The sequence below is a fragment of the Vulpes lagopus genome, chromosome 6 (assembly GCF_018345385.1).
Source record: "Vulpes lagopus strain Blue_001 chromosome 6, ASM1834538v1, whole genome shotgun sequence".
NCBI classification, from domain to species: Eukaryota; Metazoa; Chordata; class Mammalia; order Carnivora; family Canidae; genus Vulpes; species Vulpes lagopus.
Genome location: NC_054829.1, coordinates 70,255,831 through 70,282,145, shown reverse-complemented (window position 1 = coordinate 70,282,145; position 26,315 = coordinate 70,255,831). Strand labels below are relative to the sequence as shown.

Here is a 26,315-nt window from a genome sequence, read left to right as displayed (position 1 = left end):
TTTCTTTTTATGCCGGGATAGAAAAGGGAGTGGAAACTAGCAGCAGAAAATGAAACATTTGTGATATTATCCTTGCCATGAAAAACCCCAGGTCTGATTGTGCAGCAGCCTGTTTTCTAGCCTGGGAGTGGGATATGGTCAGGAAGGCTGGGGTTAAGCCCCATCTCCAGCTGCACTAACAAATTCTCTGGCCCTGCTGAAGTCACTCCATCTCTGGACCTGTGTTCTCATCTGTACTGAAGCAGGGACCCCAGTGATCTCTAAAGATAAGCTTTTCCAGGTCTCTGATTATATGACTTGCAGATTGCAGGGATCCAGAGGAGCTCCAGAGAAACACAGGTGTTAGAAGCAAGGGAAGGCGGGTGTTAGACTGAAAAGTTCAGGAGTTAGGTCTTACTATGAAGAGAAATAATGAGCTGCATTCATAAAGAGAAACAAGGTACAAGAAGAAGGCTCGTAGGTGTTAAGACAGGTTGGTGTAGGAAAACATCGGAGGTCTAGATGAGAGAAATGGGCAATGTTCCAGCTGTATTGCTTCAAGGGTTCAAGCCCCTAACCAGGGTAATGTTTTCTCTTACAGTGCTGTCTCGTCCACAGCTGACGTATATATGTTAAATTGTTCCTGTTCATATAGTCACCAGCCTTTAGGGGAAAGGGCTCATCCCAATGCCTAATATGTAACACATCTCTAAAGATTGCTTCAAACTTCTAGTATTTCCCATTCCAGATTAGATCACCAGCTTACCCCCAGGCCCTGGGGCAGCTCTATATGGGAAGAACTAGAAGATTCAGGTGTTAGTTCTCTAAAGCTGAGAATGGGGGGTGGGTGAGCCAATGTACTTCCTACAGAGAGAGCTCAGGGAAAAATGGATTATCCTTGGTTCCTTGTCTCCAACCAGTTTACATTTCCACTCAATACTACCCAGGCTTGCAGAAAGGGCCCAAGCACAGACCATTTGGGAGTTGTCCGAGTCAGGGATACCTTTTAGTGGAAACTTTAGGGACTGGTCAGTTCCAGACTAGTCCGGGGAGTGGAAAAGGGTGTCACACCAACAAGTGTGGGTTGGTTACAGCCAGGAGAGAATCCCAATCAATGTACAGAAAAGCTGGAGTTCAAATGGGTTCCCAAGTTCTCTAGCAGGCAGGCAGTGTGGTACCTTGCTGATTCTGCACAGCCAGGACACTGGCACAGGAGAGAGCAGCAAGCTCCTGCATGGAGCTTGGGACCCTCAGTACTATGCCTTCTCTGAGCCAGTTTGGAAGACTGGGAGGATGGGAAGGCAGAGCAATTAGAAATTGTGTTCTTTTCCCAATAAAAGATTATATATGGCAAAGTTTTCAGTTTTGTTTAAAGTAAAAAATACAGTAACATGGCTATGCATAGAAACTCTGGAGATCCTAACTATGCCATTTACCAGAGATATGAGCTTGGAACAAATTACTTAGCTTTTCTGACCTGTTTTCTCATCTCTGAAACAGGGATAATATTTCTCAACTGATAGAGTTGTTCTGAGGATTATAATGCATGCAATACACCAGATTTTAGTTGCTAAAGGTGAGCTATTATGATTGTTAATACAACATGACAATAATGCATACACATTAGGCAAGAGATTATTATACACTGAACCTCAACCCAGGCTCCTCCTTCTCCATCATCCTCCCTTGGGCTCTTCATCGATGACTAAAAAGTGCATTGTTTGGTGGCTTCCAGGAATTTCTTTCTTCACTCTGCTGGAACTTTGACCTGAAGATGATCCACAAAAGATGATCCACAAGATGCATGAAATTTTTTGTTTTCTTCATCAGGGAAGGATGATGTTTAAACCAGCATTTCTTTGAGGAGCAACTCGAGATTCCTCTTTTTTGGCCATCTTCCTTCAAAAGACTAAGGCTTTGGATAGGAGGGGCATGGTAACAAGCCCCATACTCTGTTCTGAATGCATGTATGGGCCCATGTGCATGCACTCTCTGACTTAGTAATAAGGAAAAGGGGGATTCAGAAATTTTTAAGAAAGTAGTAACAGGTAGAAAAGGGTGTGGGGAACTGGTTACCTGGGAGCAGCTGTTCATCTGCATCAGGAACTGCTTCTTTTCCCTCTTCTCCCTTCTAGAAGACTGTCAAGAAGGAGCCTGAGGAAGGAAGGTGGATCAACCATGGTCTTGGAGAAAGGAAGAAGGTTCTCCACCCCTTCTGGAGGGAGAAGGAATAGCAGAGATCAACAAGGACGAAGATGGAGGCAAATGGAAAAGAGAAAACGAAGGTGAATACCCTGTATACTAAAAGGAAAATGAAAGTGATGAGAGAGAGGGACAAGGAAAGGAAAAAGCTTAGGAATAGGGCAAGAAAGGAAAGGAAAAACTACTAGCAGAGCTTAGCCAGGAGGGGAGATCTAAGGCATGACTGTGATAGAAGAGTCCAGCTTTCCCACTTTACTTGCTCAGGGTATGGAACAGACTGCCATCTTCTGGTGCCACTTAATTGGCTTTGATTCTTGATTTGAAATGTTTTCCATTTCTCATATCCATAATCCTTTATCCTAAAGAGAGCCTCACATGGTTTCATCTCTGGGGCTCCCAAACATTATTTTCCCCAACAGAGATGCAGCTGCCCAAAACTGTCTCAAAGGACCTAGACTGGAAGTCTGTGGGGGTCAAGAGCAAAAACCACGGGGCAGAGGATGAACTGCAGTTTGGAAGAAGCCCTGGAATACCATCAGGCTGAAGTCTGGTTATGAGATGCTTCCTGGGCTCTGAATATTTGTGTCAAATATTCATCCTCAGCCCTACCCAAATGCTGAAAGTGCTGTGTGTTCTGAACTGTAGCAGTCCAACTGTAGGTTGGAGATTGGGGCAGATCTACACTGCCACTCATAAATCATAAAATATCAAAGCAAGAATAGACTGTGAGATCACCTCGCCAAGATCTAATTTTCCAAGATGAAAACTGGGGCCCAGAAAGGTAAAGTTAACTTTGCCCAAAGTAATACGGCTAGTCAGTGAGTCTTTCTGAGGCAGAATCATGAGAGTGATTCTTGTGATTCACTATTCCATGACAAATACAGTGCATAAAGAGCTTAGAGGTCATTAAAAGGCACCCTAGGAAGGTATAAGGCTGGCATTTTTCTGGAAGCCCCTGAGTGTACCAACTCCTCAGGCACGACATTATTTGGCTACAAGGACAGGCCTGGAGTTGGTTTCGCCTTCATTTTAATCCCCAGGGCTGCCTGGAGGAGGACGAAGGAGCTCTGATTGCGGTCTGCCATCACTCCCCAGGCCGGTCAGGGGTCAATTAAGCCCGGGAACGTCAGGGATAACCAAGGAATCGTGTCCTAACGCCTGGGACTGAGGAGCAATGGCCAAGCTCCTGGAACTTCAGCAAGGCAATGATGGCTGAGTTTAAAGCTAGGATGGGCAGGACTGCGGGACCTGAGGTGGCAGTTGGCGGGTTAGAAGAGGAAGGAGCAATCCAAATGACTTTAGTCAGGTGGGCTCCTACTCAATCTCAAGGAGGTAGCTAACCTTCACTGCCTAGGCCTGACGAGTCCACTTCCTTTCTCCCAGCACTAGCTCACGGTATAGGACATCGCATCGACACCAATCTTTTGCTTTTTTTCTAATCCCTCTAATCCCTTCTTCTATGCCTTGGGTTCCTATCACATCCAACTCCTGTCCTCCCATCCCGATGTCCCCGACCTTGGTTGTTTCCGCCCACTCCCCACACCCCTTTGATTCCCCCCCCCCCCTTGACTCCCTCGGACAGCTCCCAGCCAATCTCGGTTTCTCTCATTCCTCCCCGCCAAATCTTCGGGCTCCCCCAGCCCCTGGGTGCCTTTGGTTTGCCCGCCGCCGGCCGCAGGTGGCTCAGATAAAGTGGATCCAGCCCTGGGGCTCCGGGGCTCCGCCACTCCCGGGGTGCTCGGGCCCACGTAGCGCATAGTCGCGGCCGCCGTTGTTGTCCCAGAACTCGTGGCCGGTCACGCGGTAGCGCAAGGCGAAAAGCAGGGCGCCCCCAATGGGTGGCGCGGGCAGGCGGAAGGCAAAGCGGTCCGCGCGCGGCGGGGGCGGGGCCGGGCCGGCGTAGGAGGCGGGCGCTTCGCGTTGGCTCCGCCAGCCGTCGGCGCTCCAGCGCACGCTCACGCGCTTCTCGTAGGCCAGGTCCAGCACGCGCGCGCTCCCGGCCACGCCCAACGGGCCCGCCTCGGCGCGTTCCAGGCAGATGCGCTGCGCCTGCAAGCGGGCGGCGAAGCCGGGCTCACTGGCCGGCTCCAGGGCGGCGCGCGCCTCCTGGGGAGGGTGGGAGGAGAGGAGAGACGGGGGCGGGGTCAGGCGAGGCACTGGACCAATCCGAGGCCGACCCCGACGTCGCGCAGTCGGGAGTGGAGCCCCGCTGAGAGTGCGGCCCCAAGAGGAAAGAGCAACAAGCCTAGGGTTGGGAGTGGACGTGGGTGTTCCTCCGTAAGTCCTCGCCCACACGCCCACGGCGGCCAGGTCGGGGAGGTCCCGGGGAAGGGGCGTGCCGCCGCCGCCTGCCTACCTGGAGGCCGCGGGCGCGAGGCCTGCACGGCGCGAAGTGGCGGAGGGCGTCCCTCTGCAGCTGCACTTGCACGTGGCGAGGCACCCGGGGCAGCTCTCCGGGGCGGAAGCGGCGCACCGCGGCCAGCTCCAGCCCAAGCGCGTCGGCGAAACGCACTCTCTTGCGGGTGTCGGGGCTGCGGCTGCGGGGCGCCCGGACGCCGCCGCCTCCGGCGGGAGCAGAAAGAGCCCGGCGACCCCGACTCGGGGCGTGAGCGCGGGATCGGGCCCCAAGGCGCGTCCCGCCCTCGCCGGGCTCCACCTCCGGCTCCTCCTCGAGGCTGGGCCGCTGGCTGCGGTAGTAGGCACGCTCTGTCAGCGCGGCTATGAAGCTCAGGTTGCGGGGGATGTCGGCGCGCGGGGGCCGCTCTCGAGACATGGCACCCCCCGCCCCGGCCCGGCCCTCCTGCAGCGCCGCCGCGTTGCCCTGCGCTCCTCTCCCCCGACCGCCCGGCGTCCGCGCAGAAGCCGCCCCTCGCCGCTGCCGCTGCGTACTCTCCTTGCTGTCACCTCCAGGATCTCCACCTCCTGTAGCTCAGTCTCCCCTCCGTGACTACCTTTCCCCCCGCTCTGGCTGCCAGCTCCCCGGGTTGTAGACCATCATCTCCTGCCTCCTGCGGGCTGTCTGCTCTGAGCGTGCGCTCAGCGGCGCTCACCCTCCGGTGCCGCGGCCCTCTCGCCCCGGCCCCCGCCCACAGTCCGCTGATATGGGGCTCCCCGTCAGTCTTCGCAGTGTACCGGGGGCGGGGATCCCCCTTCCGGTCTTGATGAGTGAGACCACTCGGGCTTTTTTTTATAAATAGCTTCAACCTCTCCAGCACCGGAAGGGTTAATGCAGAGGACAGAGTCACCTTTCCCGGTCTTGCAGACTGGTTCAAAATACCCAGCGTGTGACTTTCTCTTTAGAGTTTCACCGTATTCTTTTCCAAACCCTAGGCTCCAGGTTTTGGAGTGGGGTGGCGGAGGGAGCACCGAAGGAAAGGTCATGAAAACTAGGTAATGTCTCAAATAGAAGCTGAGACGTGGCCCTCAAAAGGGTGGGTGGTCCATTGGAAGAAAGAGTTCTGAATTGAGTTGTGGGAAGACAGCTCTGGTCTCACCTCTGGTGGCATTTTGCTATGTGACCTTGAGCAAGGCATAACTTCTCTGGACATCAATTTTCTCATCTGTGAGAAAGTAGATGAGCATTCTGATCTCCAACACCACTGCGTGTACTTTGAAGGCAGAAACTGTCTGATGCACCGTCAGTTTCAGCATATAGTAGGCTCTCAAATTACTGAGTGAGTGAACACAACTCTCTGGGAGTTGGGACTGGATTTCTAGCTCTAGTGGGAGCTTCTAACAGGGGCACAAAGCTGGCTTTTTTCTCCTTCATTTTGTTTTACATTAGTGAAAGAAAAAAAAAAGTATTTTGTGTATTATTTTCTCTGAATTTCCTACTGATCTTGTGTAACACTTAAAATGTTCTGGGTATGCTTGCACGAGTTTTACAAATATTAACTCCTTTTTAAAAATATTTTACTTATTCATGAGAGACACAGAGAGAGGCAGAGACAGGCTCCATGCAGGGAGCCTGATGTGGGACTTGATCCTGGGACTCCAGGATCACACCCTGAGCCCAAGGCAGGCGCTAAACCGCTGAGCCACCCAGGGATCCTCACAAATATTAACTCCTGTAAATATTTTATAGATATCCTATAAGTGAGAAATTTGAGGGAGAGAGGGGATAGGACTCTTGCCCAGGGTCATATAGGTAATGATTGAGGAGCTGGAATTAGAACATCAGCAGTCTGTGCTAGAGCCCACTCTCTTATCCATTTGGTTATATAAGCTTAAAACGTTTAGTGATAATAGTTGACATTAGAGTACTGTAATGAGGAATGTTAGAGTAGAAATGGAATCTCTACATTTACACAATAGTTTAACTGTAAAAATCACAAGTAACTAAGTTGGAAATAAACAGTGAGACCCATACTATCTTGTCATACAAGTAATTCCTGTTTGCATTTTTACTCCAATATTAACCTTAGCAATGCTAATTAGCCAGGAATCATTTTTAAAGTGATACATTTTTTTTGAAGATTTTATTTATTTATTAATGACAGACAGAGAGAGAGACAGAGACACAGGCAGAGGGAGAAACAGGCTCCCTGCAGGGAGCCTGATGGGAAACTAGATCCCAGGACCCCAGGATCCTGACCAGAGCCAAAGGCAGATGCTCAACCACTGAGCCACCCAGGCATCCCTGAGTTTTATTTTCTGATTTTATGCATACATATATAATTCAGGACATATTCTTTTCCTATTTTAGGGTGTAAAATAATGTTACACTAATTTGTGTTATAGTCAAGCATTTTAAAACTGTCTTCCTTGCTCTTGTAAAATATATCATTGAGGGGTGCCAGGTCAAGCTCCCTGTTCAGTAGGGAGTCTGCTTCTCCCTCTGTCCCTCCCCTGCTCATGCTCTCTCTCCTTCTATTTCTCTCTCAAATAAAAATAAATAAATAAATAAAAATAAATAAATAAATAAATAAATAAAATCTTTAGATATGTATATCTATATCATTGAAAGAACAGATAAGGTTCAAAGTGGGCCTATGGTCTGAGATGTCCTGATAAAAACATTTATGCTTTATCTATAGTTTCACTGTTATTCCTGGGCTCTGTGGTGTTGGTCTGAGAAGATCCTTGAGGTATGCAGCTTTGGACCAGGTATAATTTGTGTTGGTCTAGTAGCTCTGTTCTGGCTGCTCAGACTGACATTTTTTTAAAAAAAGATATTTATTTATTCATGAGAGAGAGTCAGAGACACAGGCAGAGGGAGAAGCAGGCTTCCCACAAGCCCGAAGTGGGACTCAATCCAGAGACTCCAGGATCACACCCTGAGCTGAAGGCAGACACTCAACCACTGAGCCACCCAGGTGCCCCTCAGACTGATATTGAACCTTTATTCCAAATCAATTTTTGTTTCTTTTTCTTTTTTTCCCTCTTCACAGTTGAGTCTTTGGTTCTTTAACAGCCACTACAGTTATCTTCAAACATCAGAGTGGGCCTGCTCAAATAACTGACCAAGGGTGTTGAATGATTTGTTCAGTCAACATTTACTGAGTGTCTATTAGGCCTGAAGAACATAACAGTGAATATAATTCCGTTCTTGCTCTCACAGGGTTTATAAATAAATGGGAGGGCAGACAGAAACATTTGGATCCTGAAACCTAAAAGTGTTTTTATTTCAAGTAAGTGTCTTAGAAGAAATCAGGATTGCAAATGAAGGACTGGACTGGATTATTCTCTAAAGAAGGCAGCCTTGCTGGTGGCAGCTGGAGTGATCAGCCCAAGAGCAAAGAAATGAGGAGGGTGATTGAAAGGATACAGTCATAAAGGTGTAAAATCTGCTGTGCATTCAGAATGGAGGGGATAACTGAGTTTGGACTTGATTCTTTTTTCTTTTTTAATTTTATTTTATTTACTCATGAGAGATACAGAGCAAGAGAGAGGCAGAGACACAGGCAGAGGAGGAAGCAGGCTCCATGCTGGGAGCCCAACGTGGGACTCGATCCCGGGTCTCCAGGATGACGCCCTGGGCTGCGGCGCTAAACCGCTACGCCATTGGGGCTGCCCTAAGTTTGGACTTGAAAATGGAGTTGTAACAACATAGATTACCCGAAGCAGAAGAGATGCTCTTACAGCAATGCACTTAAAGACAAACTTTAAAGTCAGACAAAATTAAGTAACAGTTTCTAAGTATATGATTTCAGCCAAATTACTTACCATCTCCAAGCCTCACTCTCTTCATCTATAGAATGAGAATAAAGCATAGGGATTGGTGTGAGGATAACTATCATACATGTAACGAAAGCACATAGCACCTAATAAGTCATCAAAATGTATTTGTTGTTACTATTATTGTTACAGAAACCTTTCTTCTCCTGTGACTGTAGGGCCAGGTCGGAATATCAAGGCTTGAAGTAGAGGTAGAAGTAAAGGGAACCAGCAGGAAAGGAAAAGTGGGTTGCCGCTTTCTAGCCTTTGGCTGGAGATCCCTTCAAATGGAGCCGAAGGACGTGCCAGAGCAAGAGCCAGTGGGGCCCAGTCAGAATGCCTGAGAGAACATTCCTGAGGATCACCTGTAGACAGACTGCTTAATATTCTGCGAACTACCCTGTATAAATATACTGCCTTGTATAAGTAATAAGTATACATATATATGTGTGTGTCTATACATATAATTATATATATAATTATATATATATAATATATATATATATATGTAATCTGAAAGAGTAAACATCAACCTTGTCATTAGCAACTTCCATGAAGGGAGGTGGAATTGGGCAAGAGGTGGAAGGGGGGGGGGATTAAGGACTCATATTTTCCCCCTTATACCTTTATGTTGTTTGAACTTGTCATAATGAGAATTCATGTGTTGAGTAAAAAGAATTAGAATGAAAACCAATCTGATTACAAAACAAAAAGAAAAAGAAAGAAAGAAAGATAAAGAAAGGTAAAGAAAAGTTACCTGCAGAAACTACTTGGCGATCCAAGTCTTGATCCCTGGCTAAAGCTTCAGCCCATGAAGAGACTACTAGTTTAGAGATCCTGGAGAAAAAAAAAAAAAAAAAAATAGAGATCCTGGAGAAAAGTGGAAGTGAAATGTTCAGTGTCCATGTCGTGTCTGCCAGTCCCACAAGGCAAGGAAGGCACCTGGTCAGCAGTTCCCATTCTAGTGGGAACTGCTCCCCTAATCCAGGCATCCGCTCCAGGGCAGGAAAAATTCAACAAGTGCAAGGAACATCAGAGACCTTCTGGGAAATGGTGAATTTACTCCGAGGTTTCCTGAGGCCTAGCCGGCTTCTCTGGGCAGCCTTCAGTCTCAGGAGCCCAGACTGGCCCTCGGTATCCTCCCAGCCCTACTCCTCTTGGCCTCCAGCGGGCCTCTCTCTTCCGGAGTTGTGGCCCTTCCCAAGCTTGCTTCCCAGCCCCGCCCCTCTCTCTCTGGACGCATCTCTGGGCCCCATCATCACCCGGCGCCGGGCCCTCCCTCCCGCCCCCCCCTTTCTCCTCCCTCCTTCCTTTCCTCCCTTCCTCCCTCTCTCCCTCCCTCCCAGCTCCTGCACCAGGAAACGGCCCGGATCCTGGCAGCGGCCTGACCCGTGAGATCCCTAACCTGGCAGGCAGGCGGGGTTGGAGACTTGCTGAGGGTGGGGGTGAAGGAGGAGCTGGGCTGTTGGACTGCACTGGGGGGGAGCCGGGAGTAGAGATGGTGAAGGCAGGAAGCCCTTGGCCCTGGGTTTCCCGGGAGGACAGTCATTAAACATGGATTCGGCCACACAGCTGGTAGAATGTTGGGGGCAGGGGCCGGTCCAGGGAGCTGCAACCCCAGCCTTCTTAGTCCAGACTCTGATCGCTGGCCTTCCCCACCTAGCTCTGCTCTCCCCCTCCCCTTCCCAGGGCTCCACGCTGGCCAGGAGGATGAAAGGCCCCAGCTGGGGGCTCCTTGCCACCAGCGCTGGGTCCTAAGAGCTGCCATCCAGGCTAGGTGAGTGTCCCCTTTCTTTTCTGTCCCAGGCAGCCCTTTGCTTCTTCCACCTTTCCCTTCAGCCCCTGTCTCCTCCCCCATCGTGTGCCTCTGCCAGCATCTTCACATCTTCCCTCTGGGGAACTACTAGGCCCCTTCCTTTAGCCAAAAAGGTGTGTACTGTGGAAAGGGGGGGGGGGGTTTGCAGGGGTGTTGCAGAGCTGGTATTCTCCTATTGTGGAAAAAAATCTAAAGTATTTTAAAAATAAAATTTATTTGTTTTGCATTTAATGTGGCATATTACGAATTTAATGGCCAGCCCCTCATGCCCTGACCACTCACCTTGACTTAACTCTTGTGTTCTTGCCCCTCCCTGCCCAGTGGTCTCTGAGCATTTCCTCCCACCTCTCTCCCTGTCTCACTGGGTTGGCCAAGCCTGAAGTACCCCTTCTGGCTCTCTGACCATATATTCATGCCAGTCTTTCATCCTTGACTCTTACAGCCGCCCGGATGGCGACCCCAGCCTCAGCCCCAGACACACGGGCTCTAGTGGCAGACTTTGTAGGCTATAAGCTGAGGCAGAAGGGTTATGTTTGTGGAGCTGGCCCTGGAGAGGGCCCAGCAGCTGATCCACTGCACCAAGCCATGCGGGCAGCTGGAGATGAGTTTGAGACCCGCTTCCGGCGCACCTTCTCTGATTTGGCAGCCCAGCTGCATGTGACCCCAGGCTCAGCCCAGCAACGCTTCACCCAGGTCTCTGACGAACTCTTCCAAGGGGGCCCCAACTGGGGCCGTCTTGTGGCCTTCTTTGTCTTTGGAGCTGCACTGTGTGCTGAGAGTGTCAACAAAGAGATGGAGCCACTTGTGGGACAAGTGCAAGAGTGGATGGTGGCCTACCTGGAGACACGGCTGGCCGACTGGATCCACAGCAGTGGGGGCTGGGTAAGAAGCTTCTCAATTGCTGCTCTGCACACCCCTCCGAAAAGCTTGTCTCCAGAGGGAAGATGGGGGCTCTGGCTGGAGGCTAGGGGCGGAGTCACCCTATTTGGGTGGAATCAGATGCCTTCACTATGGGTATCTCGCTAGACCCTGCACTCCAGGGCTGCCATGCAGTCATCACTGGATGGGTTCATGGTCCAAAGCAGAGGACAGACTACACAGTGCCTGCAGGGAAATGGCATCCAGCTGTCAGGAACTTTTTACACCAGAGTACGGTGACATGGGCGGTGGTGGGGGTGGGGTGTCAGGGATGGGGTGGTAGTTAGGAAAGCCTTGGCAAAGGATGTCAGTTCAGAGCACAATTTTTGGCCAAGGAGAGGCTGGGATTCACTTAAGGTAGAGAGGGCAAATGAGCCAGGCGCTCATGGGGGATGATGGGGCCTTGCAGCCAGTAGAGCTTTGGCTGGCCAGGAGCTGGGTATGGGGTAGTGCTTGCAGTGGATGGAACTGGAACTCTTCCTCTCCTCTTTCCTCCACTCTTTCCTCTCCTGATCTCCCTTTCTCCTTCTTTCTCTCCTACTTCCCTTCTCTCCCACAGGCGGAGTTCACAGCTCTATACGGGGACGGGGCCCTGGAGGAGGCGCGGCGTCTGCGGGAGGGGAACTGGGCCTCAGTGAGGACAGTGCTGACGGGGGCCGTGGCACTGGGGGCCCTGGTCACCGTAGGGGCCTTTTTTGCGAGCAAGTGAGCAAGTCCAGGGCCAGGCGGAGCTAGGTGTGGCTGGGGGACAGGAGAGCAAGAACAGAACAGGAGAAATGCCCTTGGAAGAAGTGGGGTGAATGGATGGGCACGGAATGGGGATCGGAAAGGGCAGGGTACTGTGTGAAGGAGCTGTGTGTGCCAGGCAGGCAGTTGGAAGGATGAGCTGGGAGACATTAGGGAATGTATTTGGAAAGTCGGGGGGCGGGGGAGATAAAGTCATTCCAAGGTCAGGAGGAGCTGGGAGAGATCATGTCTTTAGGTGTAGGCACACAAAACTATACCTAGAACTTAGCTTGTAGCCCTGAGGAAGGTCGACTTGCAGGAGGGGTTGTGTCTCCATTGGATGAGTGAGAGTGGGGCGGGGGGGAAACAGAGGGCACATTCCTTTGAAATGGAAGCTTGAGGTTCTCTGGTGATAGAGATGGCTGTGATGGTGGGCTGCTTGGACATGCGTGTGCATGTGTACGCATGCTTGTGTGCATGCCGGGCTGCTTGTCTAACCTGTTGGTGGCTGTACTTGAGAAGAGCTCCCTGTTGGAGTGGCAGGAACAAGGGGCAGTTCTCTGCCCCTCCCCCCCACCCCCCCACCCCTTGTCCTGATGCCTCAAGGCTGTGGGAGAAACACTGTATCCAGCAGAGGGCTTTGGGCACTTTCTGGCAGAAAGTCATCAGCAGGTTTGAGGGAGAAGAGAAGTTCTGTAGCTTGCCCTGTTGCTTTGCCATCCCCATTCCCTGTACATCACATACTTGCTGCTGCCTCCTGGACTCTGACTGAAAACAGGAGAACAGGCTGCCAAGCCTGCAGGGGGTGGGTGGGGGTGGGGTTGGGGGGTCTGGACCTACCTGCCACCCTCCTTTCCCACTGGGGCACACTGGTGCCTCAGGTGTTCCCTGTCTCTGGGACTGTACCCAAGCTTAACTCTAAATTGGGACTCTAATTTTCCTTTGGAGTGTTTGGGACTCTAATTTTCCTTTGGAGTGTGTGGAGGTAAATGTTGATCTAGAGTATGGTCTGGGTCCTGCACTGTGTCTCAGTGAGACTGCTGATGCCTTGAGAGGAACATTCCAGCTCTGAACCCTATGGGTGTGAGGGTGACCTGTAGTCCGTGACTGGCCTATTCCATGTAGTGGGCTTTGGTGCTGCTTTACCAAGGGCCAGGTGTATGGGTTCTAGAGTACCTACGACCTAGAAGCATTTATTTCTTTGAAGCCACACTGTTTGCATGGGTATTACTTGTCTGTACCTCAGTCTGAGGACACTAACTTTAGAGCTCACAGTCCTCTAGAATGGACTCAGATTATAGCTTTTTCTTTTGAGAAATTATTTCACTCCAGATGTATGTCCTGAGCCAGACCTCACTGCTGCACTTCCCAAGGTGCTAAAATTGCTGCTCTCCAATGCTGACTTCAGACACAGTGCTCTAGAACCCTGCCCTTGATCCTGAGCACTGATCAGCTTAGCTAGACCATGGTTGACTCTTCTTGGAGATTTTCATTTGGTCCCAGAATGTGGCAACATAGTTGTACTCGCAAGAATGTGGGACCAAAATTGGCCTCAGGTGTTTAGCCCAGACTTCTGCTTTTGAGAGAGGGCTGCACTTTTTAAACGGTATTTATAGGGGAAGTGGTAGACTGCATGCACCACTTGGTCTGTTGTGAGTATGCTGATACCAGAAACTCAGAGCTGGTCTGTGGCAGGCAGTTGGGGTGGGGGTGGGGGGTCTCTGACTTGCTCAGGACAAACTAGACCAGTGGTTTTCAGACTGCTTGGCAGAACCCTGAAGTTTTGTAGGAGTTGCCTCAGGAGTCCTTGGGGAGATGAAGAGGGGGTGCTAAGCAGGCTGGGCTACGTGTCCTCAAACAGAATAGCTCCCCTGGTGGCTGTCTTACATATCGGGGTTCAGGGTAGATTTAATTTACATTAAGGGGTTTGCTGCTGAAAAAAAAGTTGGAAAACCACTGACTAGACCATCAGCTCCAAATTGGAGCCCACTCTCCCCCAAGTTTGGGGCAGACTCTTCACCTTCCCTTCTACCACAGGACCCCTGACCCTGCTAGCTTTCCTGGGGGCCTTTAGCAAACCAGAGCAGCAGGGACCATGGTCAGGTAACTGAAATGCCCTGTGCTGAGGCCTTCACACCTGGGTGGAAGGAGACATTGTTTTCTGAAAGGGTAAAGGGCTTGGATTCCCAGAAGCATAGCTTACTTGGGGTCATAGTGGGCAGTTTTGATCTGTCCTGTCCTTTATAGCTTGAGGGGCAATGGAAACCCCAGAGACTCTTCTGTCAGGGAAAACTAGAGACTCTCTTCTAGAGCCATATAGTTCCTTGGGATTAGCTCTTGGCCAGGAAGGCTGAGTATGGCTCCCAACTTTTAAATCTATTTCATTTAAAAAAAAAAAAAAAAAAAAAGGGAAATAAATCTAAATGCCATTTTTTCAGAGATTAAAGAGGTGGAGAGGGCATTTCTTGCTTTCCAGAGCCCAAAGGGACAAATAGGGACTTTGCTTAGGCCAAGGAAGGAGAAGTAGGGCAACTAGGTCCTGCAATTATTAATCCCACTCCCCATTTATCCTAGGGTATATACTATTTTACTTTTTTAAATCATAAAATGGCGGGAGAACAGATTTGGTTAGTTTAGAAGAAAAGAAAAAGCTCTATAAATATAAATATATATTCCTGTATTTTTATTTAATAATTTATAAATATCAAGTTCATTTGACTTTTATTTTTGTGTAATATGTAATGGTCGTATTAAAAAAAAAAAATAAAGCCCAGAAGTTTAATGAGAAGGACTGAGCAGGGTTTGTGACTTTTACACTCTGTAGCCTGGTATCAGGACATTTCTTGATCTAATCATCTCTTCATGACCTTGTTAAAGTGCAAGAATTAGAGTAACAGAGATTTCGGAAAGTGTTGAAATAAAAAAAAGAAAAGAAAATCAAAGTTGTTCCCCCCATCTCCCAACCCCTGCCAAATGCCCAAAGCCAAGAGCTCCATCTGTGCCAAACCAAATCTTAAGAGGTGTGTGTATACAGTACTTTGGAGTGCCCACAAACAAACAAACAAACAACCAAAACAAAGAAAATCTTACCCCAAATCTTTTTGTGATGTTAATCAAGTCCCCAGTTGTGGTTCAGCCTCCAGTGATGATGAGCATTTCTTCCCAGTATCCTGCTGCTTACTTCTTGCACAAATGGAGCCCCTGCTTCCTTTCCTGGCACCTTGAGATACTTGATTTCAGCCATTTTAATGCAAACAGCTGAAGTGGATGGAATCTACAGGAATTCATATTCAGCCCATCCTTCTGTCCTAATTGAGAACATCAGAATCCTGTCTGACAGGAAGAGCGATACGAATTTCAAATTATAAGCAGGAATTTCTAGTCTTTCTATAATCTGGTGCAATTAAATTACATTTGGGTATATATGTGTTAGATTGTAGTTAGAGATATACTGCTCAGAGGAGAGTTTCCATCCTCTCTATAGGAAATCAACAGGGCAAGCCATATGAAAATCTGAGAGTGGTTTGGTGAACATGGCATTAAGGAAAGGAGAATTAGATGCTCTTAATAGTTAATATTGTCAGGCTATGAGAGCATTTATCTCCACTCCAGTGTGATTGATTTAATGATCAGTTGATTTGTATTTGACTAATTCCTTCCAAAAAGCATTTGCAACATCTTGCTATAGGAGAAATACGGATTTTTAAAGTAGGAGGTAAAGAAAAAAACAATAGGAGAATACGGATTTTTAAAGTAGAGGTAAAGAAAAAAAAATAAAATAAAAAATAAAGTAGAAGTAAAGGATAAATTGAAATATTAAAATAAGATGACAGCAAAAGGAAAATTAATGTACAGAAAAGCATTCTATAAGCAGTATTTCCGAATACTGAAGCTAAGCTATGAATTCGGCCTTGAGCTTTCCAATTTCTAAGGCAAATTGGAAAACAGAACAAGATTCACTTTCCTCTTGGAATTTAGAAAAGTCTGTCGGTTCCTTAAGATGGGCAAAGACTTTTGTGGCTCTTCTGGGGTGATATAGAGGCTATCATCCTCTGTAACATCTGACAGTAAATATGATGTTGAGTTTTGCACCAATAAACACCAAATGGGAATTCAGTAGATCCTAAGCTTGTTCTATCAGGCTCATCACAATTTAGCCCAAATATACCCTATGGCGGTTTATTATAGGGCTAAATTGCAGACCATCTAAATGGATAGATGGATTTTTTAATCTTTTAGACATTTGTCCATGAATGTCATTTCTCCATATGGTACTTTTGATAAAATTTGGGCAACATTTAGTTACAGTTTCTAGCAAATGGATGGGTTGTAAACATTCTGTGTTTTTACTTAAGAGCAGATTCTTTGAAAACTTTAAAATGTTCCTTAAATGTGGATATAGGTGTGACATAAACTATATGAGAGAGAGAGAGAGAGAGAGAGAGGCAGAGACACAGGCGGAGGGAGAAGCAGGTTCCCTGCAGGGGAGCCCAGTACGGGACTCCATCCCGAGACTCAGAGATCATGACCTGAGCCAAAGGCAGACTCTCTACCACTGGGCCACTCAAGCGCCCAAAATTAACAATATTTTAAAAATCAACTAGAAAACGTAATATAATGGAAAGCTATGTAGTTTTTTTTTTTTATGTAGTTTTTTTTTACTGATTCAATCATTGATTCATGCAGCAAATATTCAAGCATCTTCTATGTACTAAGCACAGTTCTAGGCACTGAGTGCACAGGCACAAATTTCTGCCCTCATATTACATATTACTTACATTCTACTAAGGGAAACAAACAAAAACTAAATAAATTCATTTTACAATATTCATTAACATAACATTTCATGTTTCAAGGTGATAAATGCTATGAAGAAAAATAATTCATTGGCATGGAATTGGGAAAGTGTTTAAGTATAGATTTCAATGTTAAATAGAATAGTCAGGGAAGCCCTCATTTCTAAGATGACTTTTTTGAGTAAAGTCATGGAAAATGAAATTGGAAAAATATTTTTATTGATATGGAAAGACATTTCTAACTTGGTAAAGAAGGAAGTAGAAAATAATATATACAGTATGATCCCAGTTTGCCAAAATAAATATATAAATGTGTGTGTGTGTGTGCATGTGTGCCTCTATATGTATATATGTTTTGAAAATTTCAGGAAGGGGATATGCCAAAATATCACTAGTGATTATCTCTGGGTGTTGGATTTTACTGGTGATTTTATTTTGTTCTTTTTACTATCCGTATTTTCTGATCTTTTCATAAAGAACACATATATATGATACAGTATATTAAAACAAGTTTTCCAGGTACAACATTTTTTAAAAGTTAACCAAGCAGAATAGGAAATAAGCAGCCCATGGAGATTCTTTCTCATTTAAATGGACACCTCACTTCCCTGCAAGGACAGACTTAGGGAGTTAAGATAGGCGAGCCTAGACTTCGCATTAGAGAATAATTGGAGTTGGGGCACCTGGGTGGCTCAGTTGGTTGGACATCCAACTCTTGATCTCAGCTCAAGTCTCCATCTTAGGGTTGTGAGTTCAAGCCCTGTGTTGGGGCTCAGCCTGAAAAGAAAACAACAAAGAAAATAATTGGAGTCTGTTCCATGTAGAGGTAAGTAAATGATCAAGGCTTCAAGGTTTTATGTCAGCACTAACAGAAATACAATGCAAATCATATATGTAGTTTCAATTTTCTGGTAGCCTCATTAAAAAAGCAAAAAGGTACAGGTATAAAACTAATTTTAATAGTATTTTACTTAGCCCAGTATATAAAAATTATTATAATTGCAACCTATAATTAATATAAGTTATTAATTTGTTTTATAGCCTCTTTTTCCTATTGTCTTTGAAATTTGGTGTATATTTGACATTTTCAGTATATCTCAAGTCAGACTACTCACATTCCAAGTGCTCAAGGCATGTGTGAATAGTGGGTATCATATTAAACAATGTAGTTTTAGATTATAGAGAATTATTATAGCAGGCAAAAAAGAAAAAAAAAGCAAGAGTTAAAAATAGGGATGAAACTACCACAAAGCCATGTGTTTATATAGTTTAGTGAGACAGCTTTTCCCTTTTGGACAGAACTGGAGATGCCCTCATCCATTTTTTACTGATTTAATTCTCCTTAAATCCACTAGCCACTTCTATTGACACATTTTTCCTTCTAGGGCACAGCATCACTGAGTTTTATTTTTCCCAAAACTCCATAGCCTCTATGGAAAGGTTATTACTGAAGGAAAATTATACTCATAATGGGTAAATTTCACATCATTACGTATGAATTTCTTACAAATTCATTCTTAGAAACTTATCTCTTTGATGTTCTCGATGCATCGACAATGGGTAAGATTTTAAATTATTATGGAAGATCATTCATTCAGTTAGCATTTATTGAGCACACAGTGATGGGTAATGGGAATACAAATATAATTAAGATGATGTCCCTGCCTTTTACAGTTTACACTCTAATAGGGAAGTATCTCACTTTACAAGTCATTCAAATATCTTTTTAAATGTGTCTGAAAAAGTAATCATTCTTACTAGAGTAAGTTTGGAAGTTGGAGGGTTTTTAAAATTTTAAATAAAAATAACACGATAAAAAAATAACATGATATTGTGGGGAAAATCGTTCATATAACACAGAAAATGATAAATCAATTATAATCCTACTACTCAGAAAGTACCACTGTTAACATTTTGGCATATTTCTTTCCCATCTTTTATTTGTGTTTATATTTTATGATCATACTGTATATACAATTTCTTATACTACAGTTCTGCTTACCATTATATTGCACAGTTTTTCCTTGTCATTAAAAGTGTTTTGTAGGCAAAATGACTATATAAAATTAAATCTATATATGTATAATAATTCTCCTGAATGTGCCTATTTGGACATTCAAGTTGCTTACCTTTTTTCACTTTGATGAAGGTCTTTATTCCTAAATGTGCAGATGATAAATAAAATCACCAGGTCAAGAATCTCAAATGTTAAAAAATTAGAGAAAAAAAAAAGGGGGGGACGCTTGGGTGGCTCGGTGGTTGAGCATCTGCCTTTGGCTCAGGGCGTGATCCTGGAATCCGGGGATCAGGTCCCACATCGGGCTCCCTGCAGGGAGCCTGCTTCTCCCTCTGCCGGTATCTTTACCTCTCTCTGTGTGTCTCTCATGAATAAATAAATTTTAAAAATAAAAAAATAAAAAATAAAAAGAATCTCAACAGTTTTAAAGCTTTAGGTACATATTACCAAAGAAAAGATAGAACTGGTTCTTGCTCCCTTTTTCCCCCAAAGTCCAAGTTATTAAAAAAATAATCATAATCGTGCTTTATATACACTTTTACATTCTACTTCTTTGACCAAACAAGAACTATTTTTGGATTTTATTACATGTTTTGTGTAACCCTTTTAATAGGTGCATAATAATCTTTGGATATAATTACAGCTTGCCTAAACATATGTCTATTGTTGAAATTTAGTCTTTTTCCAATTTCAATATCATACATAATATCATCTTTGTGTATTAAGGCAGACTTTATGGTAATTTTGATCTAAGCTTTGAAAGCTAGCTCTGAATTCCCTGCTAACTTTTTTTCTCCCCTGCTCACTTTTAATTATTAGTTCCATGACTTGGGCAAGTTACTTCACTCTTTCTTCGTCCCCCCAAAAGGCTATAGTTTTGGAAATATTTGCTTTATAGAGTTGTGAGAATTCAATGAGATAATATAATAAGGAGTCCAGGATTGTGCCTGTTACAAAATCAAGTGCTCAACAAAATTAGGATTCGAAAGTCCTTATAAAAAAATCGCATTTCCCTTGATCAGCTTGATTAGTTAATTTATCAAGATTTTGTTTATTTATTTGAGAGACAGCACATGCCAAAGAGTAGGGTGGGGCACTGGGAGAGGGAGAAGCAGGGTCTCCGCTGAGTGTAGATCCTCCATCCCAGGACTATAGGACCATGAGCACTAAAGGCCACGCTCAATCTACTAAGCCACCCAGGCGCCCTCAGCTTGATTAGTTTAAATCAAGCACCAATAAAACATGAAAATCTTGATTAGGTTAAGATTAGTAGAAAACCTTTTTTTTCCAGTGACTCACAGTCTTTTAGAACTTGTCTTCCGTGCTCAAGTTAGTTCTCCCAGACCACTGGAGCTGAGATGGCTGCTGAAGTAATTTTCAGTGAAATTTTAAGCGACTGTGACTCTGCTTTGAATTCCCCTGTTCCTGAGGTAAGGATTTGTGAGGAAAAGTGAGGGTGAGGGGAAGAGTGGGGGTATCCTGAGACGCTTTTGACTTTTTGGTTTGCTAACAGGGATCTCCTCTTGTCCAAATCTCCTCACCCCAGACACACACATCCTGTTGGGGTTGTCTGATTAATTTGATTGGGCTCATTTGAATCTGGCTGTCAAACCCTAGCTGCGTCTGGCTACAAATAACCCTCTTGCAAACTTTGCACCTTTGTTTCTTCTTTTTAAATAAATGTGTAGTATCACTACTACATATGGCAACCCTGCTTTCCAGGGTGATGTCTCATTGGTTATCTCAGAGTGGAAACTTGTGGTGGGAACCTGCCTGGAGGAATTCCTCTGTGGTCTGAAGGAAGGTTTGGGGGCTGGGAAAGAGTTGATGAGGGTGGCACCCAGATTCCCGGTCAATGCAAACATTTATTGACACTTAATTATGTGCCAAGCATATTGCCCCACAGTGGAGCTGCAAATATAAATAGGATCCAGCCTCTCCTTTCCAAATTCTCAGGATGCAGGACAAAATGATTATGTGCACAGTGGAGGTAGTAGGCCTCCTAGTCATGGGAAAGGAGAGGAGGCTAGCGTAAGGTTTTGCACGAGCGGTGATGCTTAGGTTTGCAATGGTCTGGTTGAAGAGGGACTTCATGTACAGAGGCACAGAGCTGGGTGCAGGTATACCCCCTGGAATGAGGAGTGTAGAAATAACATTTGTGACGTAGGCTGGTCCTGAGGTCTCTAAGGCCACGGTACAGTTTTACTTTTACCTGGCCAGCAAAGGGGAGCCAGCTCACTGTGGTAGCGGTGAGGACTGTTAAGAGTGACACTGGAAGCTGAGAGATCTACTAGGGGGCTTAGCAAACAGCCCAAGAAACAAACTGAAACTGAGGCATGAGCAGCGGGCTTGGAAAGTATGCCTGCACAAGGAAGACAGATCAGACAGGACTGGTAGCTCTGGAGTGAAGATTCCTTCCTGCTTTCTGGTTTGGGAGACCTGATGGGTGTTGGTACCTTTTGGTACCTGGATGGGGAAAGCAAGCATCTTACTGGAGAGCTCCATTCAGAACCTCCATTTCCAGCAACATCCCATCCACTGGTAGTTTCCTGGTTAGCAAACCAGTTTACAGACACCGCTTCAACGTTTCCAGCCACTGCTTTCTAACATCTCTCCAGCCGGCAACCAGTAGCGTCAAGATGGCGGCCCCCCGCCAAGGACTAGTCATGTGACCTCGGCTTTCCACGGCTGGAACCCTTGCCGTCCGTTGCGGGGCAAGGTTCACCTGTCACGAAACGGATGTTAGCTCTTCGAATCTCACGAGCCAATCGGCATCCGAGAGGGCTATTGCTGCGAGGCGATCGGAAGATTGGCCTTTTCTCCTCGCCCTAGCCAGCGGCCAATCACCGAGCGTCATATACTCGCGGATCCGCCTGGAGGTGGGGGTGGGGGGAAGCAGGAATGTCGTCACAGCGTGGCGGTATTGTTACCTAAGGGCTTGAGAGGAGGTGGGGCGTGTGTTGATTGACAGGCCAGTTCCCCTACCGGGATTTGAGGATTTGGCGCAATATCCCGCCTTAGGGGTGGGGTCTTATTTGATTGCCAAGCAATATCCCCCAATGGAGTCCTAGCTCGTGGTGACGGGCAGGTTGCTAGACTAATGAATCCTCGGCGTGCCCGGCGCTGTTCTCCAATCGCCGGGCGGCGGGCCCCAGTCTGAGCGGCGATGGCGGCGGCGGCGGCGGCGGCAGCAGCAGCGGGGGCTGCGGGCGGTCGGGGCTCCGGGCCGGGGCGGCGGCGCCATCTTGTGCCCGGGGCCGGTGGGGAGGCCGGGGAGGGGGCCCCGGGGGGCGCAGGGGACTACGGGAACGGCCTGGAGTCTGAGGAACTGGAGCCTGAGGAGCTGCTGCTGGAGCCCGAGCCGGAGCCCGAGCCCGAAGAGGAGCCGCCCCGGCCCCGCGCCCCCCCGGGAGCTCCGGGCCCTGGGCCTGGCTCGGGAGCCCCCGGCAGCCAGGAGGAGGAGGAGGAGCCGGGACTGGTCGAGGGTGACCCGGGGGACGGCGCCATTGAGGACCCGGTGAGGGAAGGAGGGCGAGCGAGCAGGCCTGGCCGTGTCACGGGAGGCCCAGAGCTCGGGCGAGCGGGAGGCAGGCGGGGGGTGGGGTGGGCGGGGAATAACGTGGCTGGGGCAGGGCCGGGCGCGGATCCTCGACGTCCAGAAGGGGCCCAGCCGGGTTGATTCGGGCGTTATGGGTGCCTAGTGTTGTTCTAGAGAAGGTAGCTTGCTTTTCTTTTCATCGCGACCCGCGCGTGGGGCGAGGGAAATGGCCGAGCATGGCTGGGGCCGCGCTTGGACGGAGAGCAGGGCACAGCCCCTGCGTTGGTTCCTCTTAAGCTCTTCTCCATACCCTTTCCACTCATTACAGGAGCTGGAAGCGATCAAAGCTCGAGTCAGGGAGATGGAGGAAGAAGCTGAGAAGTTAAAGGAGCTACAGAACGAGGTAGAGAAACAGATGAATATGAGTCCACCTCCAGGCAATGGTGAGTAACCGGCGGTTGCACGCGGAGCCCGGGTCCTCGGAAGGGTTCTGCGAGCACGGGTTGTGTGGGATTAGACTTGCTCGGGACCTTGGGGCTGCTTGTATGAGCAATTACTGGGCAGGTGCTGGGGTCATAGTCCATTGTGTGTTTTTCTGACCTTAGTGAGGCAAGAATCTCTATTTTGATGATGGTAATTTTGTGCCTTTCTTTGTCCTTTTTACAAATGTGTTCTTCTTTGTTCTTTAGTCTACCTCTACTCTTTGTGGACGTTGCCAACTGGCATTTGACCTTCAAGTCTCATAGTTCTTCCTTTAGTTGGAGACCCTTTAGTTAGTCCTAAGAGAAGCTACTCGACTGCAGAGGGCTTTCTCTTTAACCTAGAACTGTTGAGTTTGGGTTCCCTTGATTTTGTTCACTTTAAAAATGATTTGAGTCAAAGCTGTTCAGTAGGGTCTTGATTTGGGGGCAGGAGAGAAATTCCTGTACTGTTTTCTCTGATTTTTTTTTTTAAGGATATGTTAATCTGTTGTTTGATTAGTCAGATGTTCAGCCAAGCATCTATTGTGTGCTAGACAGTATTCTTGGTAAGGGGTACAGCAGGGAACAGAACAGACCAAAATCTTTGCCTTCCCTGTAGTGGTGGTGGTGGTAGTGATGCATATATTGGTCAAATAGAAAACCAGTTTCCTGCCACCCCCCTCCCTTTCTTTTTTCTTCAAAGCTGGCCCAGTGATCATGTCCATTGAAGAGAAGATGGAGGCTGATGCCCGTTCCATTTATGTTGGCAATGTATGTATTGGGGCCCTGATTGGGGTTGTGGGCAAGCTCTTGTTTGGGGAGTTGGTTAATAGGAGTCTTAAGGAATATTTCAAGGATGGGGGGGGGGTATGGGGTAAGGTAGGTTGGGGGGGTATTGAGAGGGTTTGGAGGAGGTAAAAGGAAATGGAGATCAGCAGAGGCTCTGGGGTTAGGAAGAGAAGATGAACTTCTTAGAGAACGAGAGTTGATGTGATTTGGAGAGGATAGGCAGGGTACCTGTGAAACATAACCTTCTCTACCCTCACAGGTGGACTATGGTGCAACAGCAGAAGAGTTGGAAGCACACTTTCATGGCTGTGGTTCAGTCAACCGTGTTACCATACTCTGTGACAAATTTAGTGGCCATCCTAAAGGGTAAGTAGAGAAGTAAAATGAGGTTGTTTTAATCACATCTTAGAAATAGGTAAATTATGTTTTGTATTGAGCAGTGTTAACTTGTTAAAATAAGCAGTGTTCATCTTACGGTTAGGGCGTTAGTGTCACATGTACATATCGGGTTGCACGTAAATGCCTTCAGAGACCAAACATAAAGATGAAGGTTAGCATGAGTGGGATTATGAATTAGAAGAAGGAGGGACAGCATTTGCTTAGCAATCCAGGCTGTTTGTATACTATTTTATAATTTTCTTAAGAGTAGGTGGAAATTTAGATTGAAGTATTCCATTTAAAAAAATTTTGACCAGGGCAGCCTGGTGGCTCAGCGGTTTATTTTTATTTTTATTTTTTTTTAATTTTTATTTATTCATGATAGTCACAGAGAGAGAGAGAGAGAGAGAGAGGCAGAGACATAGGCAGAGGGAGAAGCAGGCTCCATACACCAGAAGCCTGACGTGGGGATTCGATCCCGGGTCTCCAGAATCGCGCCCTGGGCCAAAGGCAGGCCCCAAACCGCTGCGCCACCCAGGGATCCCTTTTTTTTTTTAATATATAAAAATTTTTATTTAGTCTGGTGGCTCAGCGGTTTAGCACCGCCTTCAGCCCATGGCCTGATCCTGGAGACCTGGGATCAAGTCCCACCTCAGGCTGCCTGCATGGAGCCACCTTCTCCCTCTGCCTGTGTCTTTGCTTCCCCCCCCCCCTCCCCCGTGTCTCTCATGAATAAATAAATAAATAAAAATCTTTTTTGAAAAAATTGACCAATAAATAAATATGTGGCCCTGTTGTTATTCAGGCATACCTGCAAGTTGGATTTGATGTGTAAGCTGCTGTAACTTCAGATGAATGAAATGACAATTATTCTTTTCAGTTTTGCATATATAGAGTTCTCAGACAAAGAGTCAGTGAGGACTTCCTTGGCCTTAGATGAGTCACTATTTAGAGGAAGACAAATCAAGGTAAGCCCTGTACTCATTGCTGTTCTGGTTCTGTGCAAACTCTCCAGGCTTATTTTAAGACTTTCTGTTGTATATCCCTCACTCTCAGGTGATCCCAAAACGAACCAACAGACCAGGCATCAGCACAACAGACCGGGGTTTCCCACGAGCCCGATACCGTGCCCGGACTACCAACTACAACAGCTCCCGCTCTCGATTCTACAGTGGTTTTAACAGCAGGCCCCGGGGTCGCGTCTACAGGTCAGGATAGATGGGCTGCTCCTCTCCCCCGCCTCCCATGAGCCCTGTATGTTTCCTTCTTTCCTGATCTGAGGAGCCTCCCTCACGTTACCCTCCCCTTGGTCTCCAGGGACTTGGTCTCCTGCCTGTGCAGGGTGAGGAAGGTAGTTGCAGGCCAGGCCAGGAGGCCAGTCTCATCATCGTTTTCTGGAGCAGGAATTGGTGATAAGGGCTGGATCTCTCTACTCTTGTTCTGAGAGATGCTTCTTTCCCCCAGCCTTTTTTTTTCCTTGAGAGTTGGTGGCAATGAAGGCATTTACACAGCAGGCCAGAAAGAATGGCCTTAGTAGTGAAGGCATTGCTTGGACATTTGCTATTTTTCCCAGAGTTAAGGAGGGGTTGAAGATTGAACCTCCCTTGGAAGGAGGTTGATCTTCCTCAACAGCCATGTGGGAGGATACTGAAATATTTACTCTTTAACTGAGCCACTGTTTTGCAAGGTTAACTTTTTCTCTGGGCCTAGTGTGGTGCCCATGTTGTTGCTTTACTATCATTTCTCCGCCTTTGAATAGACAGGATAGGCATATAGACCTTGACTTTTTATAAGATATACTTATCTGTTCCCAGGAATTAGGGAGGATCTGATGGTGAAGGCCTGGGGTTTAAGAGCTGTGGAAAACTGAAACTGGAAAGATAATGAGTCCATTTTCTTGCCCCTATATCTCAGATGTAGTTTTTTGCCTCTGGCAAAGTATTCTGTTAAATTATCCCCTCCTGTTTGCCAGGTGTGTCACCATTGTGGGGTCACTTTTAGGATACTTGGAAACTTCTCCCCCCCACCCCCACCCCCCACCCCCATTCCCTGCACTGTCACTGGGGCAAGGGCCCACGGGGAGGGGCTTGTGCTAAACTCTTAAGTGATCATGTTAACACCTAACTCTCCTTCTTTCTTCCAGGGGCCGGGCTAGAGCGACATCATGGTATTCCCCTTACTAAAAAAAGTGTGTATTAGGAGGAGAGAGAGGAAAAAAAGAGGAAAGAAGGAAAAAAAAAAAAGAATTAAAAAAAAAAAAAGAAAAACAGAAGATGACCTTGATGGAAAAAAAAATATTTTTAAAAAAAAAAGATATACTGTGGAAGGGGGGAGAATCCCATAACTAACTGCTGAGGAGGGACCTGCTTTGGGAAGTAGGGGAAGGCCCAGGGAGCGGGGCAGGGGGCTGCTCATTCACTCTGGGGATTCGCCATGGACACGTCTCAACTGCGCAAGCTGCTCCCCTTGTTTCCCTGTCCCACTTCACCCCTTTGGGGGCTGCTCGAGGGTAGGTGGGCATGGGTGGTAGGAGGGGTTT

The 26,315-nt window shown here is 47.0% G+C and overlaps 2 protein-coding genes and 1 long non-coding RNA gene across 10 annotated transcripts; 1 reads left to right on the top strand and 2 right to left on the bottom strand.

Annotated features, from left to right (window-relative positions):
* Positions 1-1,540: 1,540 nt before the first annotated feature.
* PPP1R3E (protein phosphatase 1 regulatory subunit 3E) lies at positions 1,541-5,408 on the bottom strand. Of its 3 annotated transcripts, XR_005988571.1 has the most exons (3): positions 4,538-5,240; positions 2,056-4,287; positions 1,541-1,747 (listed from the first exon to the last, which is right to left on the bottom strand). XR_005988571.1 is itself a non-coding variant. In XM_041760162.1 (2 exons), the coding sequence occupies exons 1-2, from the start codon at positions 4,952-4,954 to the stop codon at positions 3,865-3,867; spliced, it is 783 nt and encodes a 260-aa protein (XP_041616096.1). In that variant the 5' UTR covers positions 4,955-5,408; the 3' UTR covers positions 1,541-3,864. The 3 variants fall into 3 exon arrangements, 2 of the variants coding, with proteins under 2 accessions (XP_041616096.1, XP_041616095.1); XM_041760162.1 differs by having other exon boundaries at positions 1,541-4,230; positions 4,538-5,408; XM_041760161.1 differs by having other exon boundaries at positions 1,541-4,287.
* LOC121493847 lies at positions 1,541-9,496 on the bottom strand. The gene is made up of 3 exons (XR_005988572.1): positions 9,378-9,496; positions 9,095-9,174; positions 1,541-2,133 (listed from the first exon to the last, which is right to left on the bottom strand). It is a non-coding gene; the product is annotated as an uncharacterized LOC121493847 (long non-coding RNA).
* Positions 4,347-25,987, top strand: LOC121493843 (bcl-2-like protein 2). 6 transcript variants are annotated; one of them, XM_041760154.1, is made up of 10 exons: positions 9,621-9,728; positions 10,027-10,114; positions 10,596-11,035; positions 19,945-20,040; positions 22,477-22,591; positions 23,313-23,380; positions 23,658-23,764; positions 24,657-24,744; positions 24,833-24,984; positions 25,920-25,987. In XM_041760154.1, the coding sequence occupies exons 3-10, from the start codon at positions 10,604-10,606 to the stop codon at positions 25,957-25,959; spliced, it is 1,098 nt and encodes a 365-aa protein (XP_041616088.1). In that variant the 5' UTR covers positions 9,621-9,728; positions 10,027-10,114; positions 10,596-10,603; the 3' UTR covers positions 25,960-25,987. The 6 variants fall into 6 exon arrangements, with proteins under 6 accessions (XP_041616086.1, XP_041616088.1, XP_041616084.1 ...); XM_041760149.1 differs by lacking the exons at positions 9,621-9,728; positions 10,027-10,114; positions 10,596-11,035; positions 19,945-20,040 and adding an exon at positions 21,757-22,127; XM_041760153.1 differs by lacking the exons at positions 9,621-9,728; positions 10,027-10,114; positions 10,596-11,035; positions 19,945-20,040 and adding an exon at positions 22,158-22,327.
* Positions 25,988-26,315: the final 328 nt, after the last annotated feature.